At 34.9% G+C, this 11,599-nt stretch overlaps 1 protein-coding gene across 1 annotated transcript in view; it reads left to right on the top strand.

Moving 5' to 3' along the window:
- Bmt2 (base methyltransferase of 25S rRNA 2 homolog) overlaps nt 1-11,599 on the top strand; it is a 50,569-nt gene that overhangs the window by 10,993 nt on the left and 27,977 nt on the right. Inside the window, exon 2 of the mRNA XM_028755932.1 lies at nt 2,050-2,191. Within this exon, the coding sequence (XP_028611765.1) occupies nt 2,050-2,191 (142 nt within the window). The remainder of the gene's footprint in view (nt 1-2,049; nt 2,192-11,599) is intronic.

The raw sequence follows: 11,599 nt of genomic DNA, 5'->3' as shown, positions 1-11,599 counted from the left end.
CCCCTCCCCTCCTCTCTTCTCTTCTTGTTCCCTTACTGCTATGGTTTAGGACTCTCTTCCCAATAAAGTAGAAGTATCGAAGTCTTTAATTTTTATCTACCATGTTGAATGTAAATCAAGTCTTGCAGGAATGAAATCCGTTTTCAGCACATACAAGTTCTTTGAAATACATTTGATAATGGATTGTTATTCAAATGACTCACATTTACAAACACATGTAATTCATTGAAGTATTTCTGTATAATGTACATGTTATATAGGATAGTGAAACAACTTCGAAGAGCCTTTCAGTGTTTAAGATGCAGAACTCAAATAATAAAGCACTTTCAAAACTACAACTATACCGTATTGAATCATTTAGTGTCACGTCTGATGGGTAAATTTAAGCAGAATAATGTTATGAGTGCCCAGGATAGATGGAAGGAGCGCTAGCCAGAGTGCTGCTTGAAGCCCTCTTACTCTGTTTAGAATCTTAAACCACTGCATCTGACAGATGGTGCTAAGAAAGAAATTGTTCAGAATTCAGACAATTTTTGTATACTTTTTAAGGAGATAAATAATGCTAACTTGATGTGTAACAAATTAGAAGCCCAGTCCTTTCACAAATATTAGTGACTATTGAAAATATTCTATTAAGGACATAATACTCTGGTACCCTTAGTTTTCATTTACTTTGAAATTAAAATCAGTCTTCAGTCTGTAATTTATTGATACCATAGTCATTTTAACTGAACAATGTGAGTATGGATATGTTTGTAACCTTCCTTGTTTTATAGAGATAGTCAGACTGGAGAGGTAATAAATAGGTTTCAATTTAGTACTTACTAGTCTGTGGAACTAAAGTATCCAGTAACTAAAATTATTTGGCTGTTTTTCAAATTTGAACAAATGTGTTGATTGTTAAATTTAAACTATTTTCATTTATTTTCTGTTACAAAAAAATAGAGAAACTTAATCTTGCTTTGAAAAAGAGTTTTAAATATAATTAACTGTATTGTGTGATAGAACTCAATTCATTTGTTTACGTGGTGAACCAGGGTACTCAGGTAATTTTAATCTTTATTCTGTTGTGCTAATTTTTCAATCATTATCAGTCTTCACAGTGATATCTGAAATTTCATCTTAAATATGATGATGACTGGTTTTAAAGCTAAAATGTAATAGTTAGATAGTAACCTGTGTATGTGTGTTTGTATTTGTGTATGTGTGGAACAGAGGACAATTTTAGGTGTCATTCCTCATCTACCATCCACATTATATTTTTATTATCTTTGGAGTTGAAGTATACCTACTCTGGAACTAGCCAACTGGATCAAGTTGGCTGGCTAGCCATGATCAGTAAGCCAGAAAAAACCCACCTGTCTCTCCCTCCCCATGAATGGAAGCTTGGATTACAAGCTTTCAGTAGCACACCACGGTTATTTCTGTGGCTTCTGGCAATGGAACCTCAAGTCCTTGTGCTTGCAAAGCAAACATTTTACCAAATGAAACATGTCCTTTCTGGTCATTTGCTTTTAGTTTTTATTCAGAACATTAGCAAAAGCTCAAAACTTTGGAGAGGTATGTAGCATGAGTTGCTCCAAGCACAAAGGGTGAGGCAGGTAGAGGAGTTAGAATATTTAAAGATACCCTATATCTACACTAAGTACAAAACACAAGTGTTTGTAGTGGTCTTTCTTTTTCAAGGCTGTATAATGCAAAGATACTATGACAACGAATGCTTGAATTTCCAGACATAGTTGTACCATACCAACATGGATTTGCTTTATGAATGTATAGCTCCTCTCTCCCACTCCCACTCCCACTCCCACTCCCTCTCCCTCTCCCTCTCCCTTTCCCCCTTCCCCTCTCTCTGTGTTCAATTTTACAAATCTGTTTAAAACAGTCAGTTTTGATTACAGATAATCAGTTATAAAGCAATATTTAAAGCTTCATTAAGTTTTAATTGATGATTTTTATATACTATGTTTATAAATTATCTTTATTTTCTTAAAATTAGTTCACACATTTTTAAATAAAGTTAATTTAGTTAATCTTTTTTGTATGCAGTGGGAGACTTTGATAAGATCTGGCGAGAACACTGTGAAGATGCGGAAACACTTTGTGAATATGCTGTTGCAATGAAAAATTTGGCAGATAATCACTGGGCAAAAACTTGTGAGGGTGAAGGTCGCATTGAATGGTGTTGTAGGTGAGTATTTTACAAACTGGCACCTTTGGTTTCAAGTATGTTCTAAAATTTCAATGTAAAATGATGCATAGTTTATTATATCATAATGGGAAGTATACATATTCCAAGTGTTATGTAGACCACTTTTAAGATCCTCTTTTTCTTTGTGTCTCATTTGGTCTAGCTTTACTTCAGTTATCTTTCTTAATGAAAATACTTTTTTTCAACATGCCGAATTTTGTCCAAACTTTTATAAAATATGATTTTAAATACATTAAGTACTAACTTATAAAATACATTGATAGCTGACTCACCCATAATATAAAAACTTTTTTAGATGGTACATTTGGATTCAAGTAAAAAGTGAGTAGATTAAACTTAAAAATATGTTAATAGTTTCAAAATCCTGAATTTTTGATGAGTGATTTTAGGGTATGTCAGCACTTGTGTTGAGTGTGGATATTTATTTTCTCATAGTACACTTTCTAATGTTGAAGTCAGAAAGTGGAATACTGTTGCTACTAATGTTATCAGTGTGGTAAAGTTAGCAGGTTTTTAATATGCATTAATTTAAAATGAATTTTCAAAAGTAAAACACTGTTTTGTTTGTAAAATTATAGTTTCCACCTTACACTTTGTTTTCATTCATATTTCCCTTTTTTATACTTAGTTTTCTTAAGGGTGTGTGTGTGTGTGTGTGTGTGTGTGTGTTTGCTATCTGTGCTCAGGCTTGAAGAACCCAAAAGAGGATGTTGGGTCTCTTGAAGCTAACGTTACAGGCAGATGTGAATACCTTGACATACATGGGTACTGGAAACTGAACTCATGTCCTCTGGAAGAATAACCAGTGGACTTATCTCTAATTCTAACCTCTTTAAAATGTTTGTATTTTTTGAAGCAGATATATATATATATATATATATATATATATATATATATATATATATATATATGTGTGTGTGTGTGTGTGTGTGTGTGTGTGTGTGTGTATGTATGTATGTATGTATTCTATTCTAATTATAGTTTCTCCTCCCTCAACTCTTCCAAATTTTGCCAGCTCCTTACCCACCCAAATCAAGTCCATTTCATTCAAATTTTGCTTTAATGATATTTTTTGAAATCATAAAACATTTATTTTTATTAGAAACAGTGTAATTAATGTAATAGACAAACATTTTAATCAGTTTTACCACAAGTATATGAATTCTGCTGTTTAATCCTTTGTGTACGTTTAACAGTTTTGCCTTCTTTATTTTGTTTTATTTCTTTCTCTACTATTTTGTTAAAAATTTTATACAATATATTTAGGTAATGCTTTTTCTTTATCCATATATTTCTAGATCTTTCCCACCTTTTTACCCTCCATATATTTTATTCTGTCTGTTTCTCTCAAACGCACAATGAAGATCAAAATAAACAAAACCAGTAGGACACAGAAAAAGTACCAAAACACAAAATGAAACAAAAAGACACACCTCAACAACAACATAAAAAAATGGAGTTTTATACACACGCACACTCACTCATACATACACTTACTAGTAATTTTAAATCTAGGTTGTGCATTTGAGATAAAACATTTGATATTTGTCTTTCTGTCTCGCCTATTTCACTTAACAATAATTTTCTAATCCCATCATTTTCCTGTAGATACCATGATTTTTGTGTATGTGCACAATATTTTCTTTTTCTTTTCACCTATTGGTAGGCATACCAACTGTCGTTGTTTTTTTTGTTTTGTTTTTTTGTTGTTTTTTTTTGTGACTGCAGATACATGCCAAAGAGTGGTATAGTTGAGTCATATGACAGTTCCATTTTTAATTTAGTTTAATTCTTTTTTTAATACTTTCATGGTGATGTATGCATTCAATCCACGATTTATTAGACCTATTATTCTCTTATCTTGCTTCCAGTATGTACAGTATTTTTAATATTTTGATCACAACTGTGGTAAAGTTTCCATTTGTAACATTATCAGTGCTCAACAAAATACTGGATTTTGGAGCATTTGGCATTAAGGATGTTTTGTCTCTTTTCCTCACTGCCTCCTTCTCTCATGTGTTTCTAATTCTCTTCACAAAAAAAGATGTTAATGTAACATAAAAGACACCCAGCTGCCCATCTTATGTTACTTTCAAATTCTACCTTTCATTAAAAGAAAACAGGACTCTGGAAAGTTAGATTTAGGCCTCAGGCAAGGAAAGTAAAGACTTATTTTGTACTAGACACAAGTAAATTGCTCAAGAGGAATGAGAACTTAAAGGCAAGCCTTCATTGAGTCTCCCTGGCTAGGTGGATTTATATGAGCCTTCCCCTCCTCCCAAGGAAACAAAACAGCACAGCAGAGTGACTAAAGGATGCAGTCAGTGCACACAGGAGAGTACAGTGATACTGCACAGCATCTCAAAACCAAAGGCACAATGACAGTTGTCACTACATACACACTGTTTATTGTAAAAATTGCTCAACAGGAAGAATTTTAAATAAACACACCACAGCAGTTTTGGAGAATATATACTTCGGATCTGTTTATAAAGGAAAATACTTATTTACAAAATGATGACAAGAAATAAGAATTAAAGAATGATACATCTTAAAAATACCTAAACTTTGTACCTGCAAATGTGATAATTAATAAACAGAAGTAAATTTAGTTCAAATGCTATTAAAGACTGCATTGATTGTCAAGCCAAAATGTCATTCCATATATTATTACTAACAACAAAGAAAAAAATATAAATACATATTTTAAATTGGTAGCATTTACTATAAAGGTTCAAGAGCCTGCTTATAAGATGCAGGTGCAGTTTCATCTAATAAGATTTTTTTTTTGTAAAAAATATTTGACTTGTAACAATCTTCTAGACTCATCTTTCAGTTTATAAGAAATAAATAATACTGAAAACATGATTAAAAGGCACCGAGAGGTAGGAAGGAGGGCATGGTGGTACAAGCCTTTAATCCCAGCACATGGGAGGTGGAGGCAAGCAGATCTCTGAGTTCCAGGCCAGCCTGATACACAAAGTGAGTTCCAGAACAGTCAGGGGTACACAGAGACACCCTGTCTTGAAAAAACAAAAACAAAGCAAAAATCCCTGAGACCGAGAGGAAACAATCACATGAATCTGAATTTTGAATATACCAAATAGCAAAGTTGTTTTAAGATTAGGGTACAAGTAATTACAGGTTATTACAGGGGGTTTCAAAGTTTAAAGGAGAAAGGATGTATTGGGTAAAAGGAATGAAGAAACCAGATATAATAAGCCTTTACTGTAGGGAGCATTTGTTGCAGTGTTTCTGAGCAGGAGCAGTCAGTTTCTCAGTAGGCCTGACAGAGTAGTGGGAGGGGCCGTGAGGTGGCAGAGCTTTCTTTTAAGCGATGATTACCACACGGACAGGTTGGAATCTTTAAATAACCAAACCACAGGTATAGCTCCTTATATTTTCTTCCTGATTTCTGCACAACAGCAGCATGAGGGGCTGGGAATGGGATGAATCCCCAGAGAAGGATCTCTGTGCTCTTTCCTCTAAGAGCTGTCTCCCTGCGTATATAGAACGTTCACTCACTCTCAAAGCCTCTGAAACCAAATGTAAACTGATGCTCTCTAAAGAGGCAATTTAGCTTCATTCCAGACCAATTACTGCTGATGGATCCAGGTGTTCCTTCTCTCAACCAAGCCTCCTGTATTAGAGAGAGGGAAAAAAAGTATGTCCTTTCTGGGGAAAATATTTATAGCAGTGCCTTAAGCACAATGACAATGTTTAACAAACTACCACATAGAGAATGAAGCAGAATAAAATGGCCTAGAATCAAAAGGAGCAGACCTGCAAATAAATTATATGCTAAAACAAGCAGAGAACGACTTAGCCTGACTATTACAAACATATGGACAAAAATAGAGAAAATTGTCAAGGAAATTTGAGAAAATAATCTTAGAGCATTTCTCAGTAATTAATAAAACAAGATTCTGGAGGGAGAGGGAGAGGGAAAGTCAATGAGATATTTAGAGTATTTCAATAGTGCAATTAGCCATTTTTAAACAACAATCAAAAATAAACTGTGTGAGGTTTTCTACAAAACTGACATTTTAGCAAAAATTCAATTTTATAAAAATCAAAATAAGCATGTAAAGAGATATAACTACCAAGGTCTAACTGCATTAGAACAAAGTTAAAGTCTTGTCAGAGTTACTTTTCTACTAATGTGACAAAGCACCATAACTAAGCAGAGTGTAAAGGAGGCATTAAATTGAGAATCATGGTTCCAGAGTGTTTGTCCAGGGCCATTCGGGCCAAAAGCATGGCAGCAGCAGGCAGGCATGGCACAGAGCAGTAGGGCAGAGCTTGCATGCTGAGACAACCACCATGAGGCAGAAAGCAATCGAGTGAGAACAAACTTGAGCTTGAGCATGCTAACTGGGGATGACTTCCAAGCCCTACCCATCCCACAGTGACACTTTTCCTCCAAGAAGGCCACACCTCGTAATCTTTCCCAAAGGGTTCCACCAACTGTGGAGCAGTTGTGGAATATTCAAATGTATGAGCCTCTGGGGACCATTCTAATGACCCCTATGACAACAATGTAAGATTCATTCTGAAGAGAGTAAGAAAAACATTTGAATGTTTGAACCAGATGGTTTTTGTAAATTAGAAGACTACTGCTAATTGTCCTAATGATGATGGTGTTGTGGTTATACAGAAGAATTTTCTCCCTTGAAGTTATGAATCTAGGGAGAAAATGGCATGCTATTTGTAAACTGCTTTCAAATTGTTCAGGAAAGAATATGTTTTTATATCTTAGGGTATATACATAAAAATGATTTATTAAAATTATACCTATACCTTTACGTTATATCTTTTTCTGTGTTTGATTATTTCATATTACATTTGAAATTTAATAATTCTTATGAAATAAATTCATTAAATTATTCTAACTAAATGACTAATAAAATCTTAGCACAGTAAATAAGTCAGTCTTATTTTACACATCAAATTTGTATAAAATTTTAAGTATGTTTAAATGAAAGCAAAGCTTTGTCCAGTAGTGTTTGAAGTCCTTATTAACTTTGAAAGTAATAGTGGTTTCTTATATTTATCAAGAGGAAAAGAAATTACATGTAATTTAAATTAAAATGACTTAAAAATGAAATTTTAATTTTTTCAAAGGCTTTAGGTTTAAATAGAGACGAGTATTTTACACGTATTACACATGTATTTTGTGGGTCAAGACCTTACTGTATAACCCAGGCATGTTTCAAACTCACAACCCTCTTGCTCCTTTCTCTTAAATGTAGTTATTAAAAGCATGTGTTATCACGGTAGGGTCAATCTTTTGTTAAATCCACAAGTTGTACTTGACTATTGTTCTCAAAAACTGTAGCTAAATCCATATCAACTTTTTAAAAGCTGTTTTACCAAAACTGATCTTTCTGAGCACATGAAGATATAGAGCCTTTTTGAAAAAAAAAAAAAAAAAAAAAAAAAAAACAAGTTCAAAAAAAGGAAGGAGAGTGAATGCAAGACAGATTCCTTATCTACGTGGAAGGTACAAATACTTCTGTGAGTCTGTCCCACCCTGAAGTCCACTGAGGAAAACCGAGGATCCACCGCTCTCATTGCCTGCCAGTCTCACCCCCCCTCATATGTGTCTGTGTGCATGCGTGTATGTGTGTGTGTGTGTGTGTGTGTGTGTGAAATATACGGCTCTTAAAATTATTAACAGAGAGTAAATTATACATAATATTAAATTAAAGTATATATAAAGTGTGTAAAGACAGCACAGCCTCTTACATACACATTTTGTTCTGGATTACACACACATACAGTACTACTAATTAAAGAAGGTCATGCAATTAAGAGATAGAAGAAGAACACATAAGAGGAGTTGGAGAGTTCAGGGCAGATACTATGTAATTAGAGTACTCAGGCATAATCTTAAAAATTAATAGATAAAATCTCAAAGTGTTAATTGGCATTTCCCTGCTGTGGGAACCCGTCATATGGATGTTAAATCTCCTCTAAATGTTCTCAGCCATGTCTGTTTTGAGAACACTCTTAGTTTCATAACTCATTTTTAAACTGGATTATTTGATGTCTTATCTAGGCCTAGTCAAACCTAGCTATTTTGATATTTTACCCTAGTCGGAATGGCTAAGTTAAAAAAAGAAAACAACAAAACCACAAAAACAACAATCCAAATGAAATGGATGACTTAGAGGCTGTAGAGGAAGGGAGTATTCACTCACTGTTGGTGGGGGTGCTTACTGGTAACAGCCAGTATGGAAATCTGTGTGCAGATTGCTTAAGAGGTGAAAGTGAGTCTGCCACGAGACCACTCAAGCATATAATAAAGGACTCTGTCTAATCCAGAGATAGTTACTCATTTATGTTCGTTGCTCCTCTGTTCTCAGTAGTCAGGAAATAGAAACAGCCCTGGTAGCTGTAAACTGAAAAATGGATAATGAAAGTGTGGTATGCACACATAATAGAACATTCATTATTCAGTTGTTAAGAAAAAGAAAATCTCCAGGTGATTGGGTGGAACTGGAGACAGTTGTAGTAAAGAAAGTAGCCCTTCCAGCATGGTTAATCCAGAAGGACAGACATTGTAGGGTTTGAATCATGTAGATTAGAGCTTTTAAACTTCACATATTTATGTTTTATTTGGAATACCCACAGAGGTTAGTTAACTGGTAAGGACCATTGGGAAGGAAGGGAATCTTTCAAGGAATAGGTAATAGAAAATAGCATCATTATTACATGAGGTGGGGAATAAGAGGGCAGGGAATATTGGGAGAGATAACTAATGCTGAAAGCCATTTAAAAGCCTACTTCGTAGAAACATTTTTAAAATATATACACAATATAAAAGAGAGTTCCAAAGGAGTTACCTGATACCCGGGGTTAACACAATACCCGAGCTAAAAGCAATATGCTACCAATTAACTCCTAGAGACGTCAGCAGGAAGCACTAGATCTGCACAGGTTCAAGCCAGGTGGGGTCCTAGCACTGAGAGAGGGAAGTGGACATAGGGTCCTGCCCCTAACTAAGAACCTATTTGTAGTTGATAGCTGCTGAAAAAGGGACATCAGTTTATTCCAGTAGTGTATACCTGGCTATAGCAACCATAGTCCACAGCAAGGTCTTGTGCCTTGAAGTAGTTTACCAACTGACTTCAAGTTTAAAATTAAAGTACTATGTAAAATTACCATATATCTAGACACGCTGGTTAGATATAGTTGTTAGCTTACCACAAACTAGGACCATCTGGGAAGAGGGAACATCAACTGAGAAACCGTCTCCATCAGCTTGCCTGTAGGTAAGCCTATAGAGCATTTTCTTGTTAAGTGATTGATTTGGGAAAGCCCAAAGCAATGAGCAGTGCCACCCTTAGGCGTATGGTTCTGGGTTATAAAAGAAAACAGATTGAGCCAGCCATGGAGAGCAAGCTATTAAGTACCAACCCTTGATATCTTTTGCTTCAGTTTCTTCTTCCAGAGTCCTGCCTTTAGTTCATACGTTGACTTCCATCATAATTGACTGTGACTGGGACACAAGCTGAGATAAGCCATTCCTCCCCAAGTTACTTTGGGTCATGGTGTTTATCATAGCAATAGATAGAAAGTTATGGATCTATTAGTAGTTTGATATTATGTCCACTTAACAGAATTATAATAGTAAGTTCATACCTGTGGCTTGGGTGCTCTCCAAGTATGGATTCTTGGTCAGACTGACAGTCCCAAGCATGTATTTCTTCACATGGAACAGTCTTTGATTACCCTCACAAGTTTTATGTCACACTTGCACCCATGGACAGATCGTGCCACGCCACTGACTGTTGCAGTGTACAGTGTTGATGACTTTCACCCCCAGCAGCCTACATAGCAGCCTCCAGTGCTATGAAAATCAACTAGAACAGAGGAATCCTCTTGTCAGTTACAACTTGATTTAACTATTGTGTGACCAAAGTTCGATATATTCAGCAGTAGGATTTTACCCTCAAGTTCTAGTGAGCCGTCAAGAGCAGACAGTAGCCTCTGTTGTGTGGGTCTCTGGACAGCACTATCCAACATTTCCAAGGAAATACCTCACACAAATCACTAGACTTTTTATTTGGCAAGAGCTTCTGGGAGGAATCCCCTGTGGAGGGTAACTCCATTAAACTATTAGATGGAAAAAAAAAAAAATATATATATATATATATATATACATATATATATATATAATATTATTATAATTATATTGTATTACTTATATATAATATAATATAATATAATATATATCATATATATATGATATTTATAAAATACTAAGTTTTATGTGAATTTTGAAACATTCTTAATGTGAGCTATTTCATTCCCCACTCACACTTTGGCCCTCCCCTCCCAGTCCTCTCTCTCCCCACATAAACTGCTCTTCCTAGTCAGTTTTCCTATTCCTATCACCCATGTTGTGCCCTTTGCCTACAGTCTTTCTTTTATCTCCTCAGCCACGAACTCCTTTTGGTTTTCTGGATTCTATAAATACTCCAGGTTAAACATACAAACATAAAAATTTGAAGAAAATATCCACATATGAGAACATAGAATATTTTCACTCTGGATCTGGGTTATTGTTCTTTGTGAAATGTTTTTCCACTCCATTCATTCGCCTGAATTTTTCATGATTTCATTTTCCTTACAGCTCAATAGACTTTTGTTGTATATAAGTATTACATTTTTCAGTCACTGGTTGTTAGACATCTAGATGTTTTCAAATTCTAGCTAGTATAGAGCAGCAGTGAGCATGTAGTAAGAAATACAGTCATTTCTTCATATGGTAGTAGATTATCGATGCTTTGAGGAACCCTTACACTGATTTTCATAGTGTCTGTATTAATTTGCCCTCCAACATCTATGCTTTCTTACCTGTAGATGGTAGCATGTTATATGTTGTTTCCTGGCTTTTTTACTTAATTGTGGAGATTGTGTCAGTCAGTATTACATAGTCATAGACTTACATAATATTGTTCTGTGTCATCTATTCTATCCACCCTTTTATTAACCTTTTCAAAGTTTTCTTGGTTATTTTTTCCCTGTGTATTTTAGAATCAACTGGTTTACTTATTTTTATAATTTCTTAAGATGAAATTATAAATTGTGAAAACTGATGCCTTCACAATATTGAATCATCTTGGCCGTGAAACAAAGTAGTTTATTTGATTTGTTCTACTTTTTAGTCAGTAGTTCAAAGATTTCTTCCCTTTTTTAGACTTTTTTAATTGTCTCTAATGTTTTTTACAGTCCAGTCATTATTCCCCTCCCATTCTTCCCTCCGATAGTTCCTCATCCCGTTCCTCTGTCCCTGTCTCCAAGAGGATATCCTTACCCACCAACACACACACACACACACACACACACACACACACACACACACACACACACACACAC

The sequence above is a fragment of the Grammomys surdaster genome, unplaced genomic scaffold, assembly GCF_004785775.1.
Source record: "Grammomys surdaster isolate TR1022 unplaced genomic scaffold, NIH_TR_1.0 126091, whole genome shotgun sequence".
Taxonomy (NCBI): domain Eukaryota; kingdom Metazoa; phylum Chordata; class Mammalia; order Rodentia; family Muridae; genus Grammomys; species Grammomys surdaster.
Note: the sequence above shows the minus strand (reverse complement) of the source record. Positions and strands in the feature narration are given on the sequence as shown.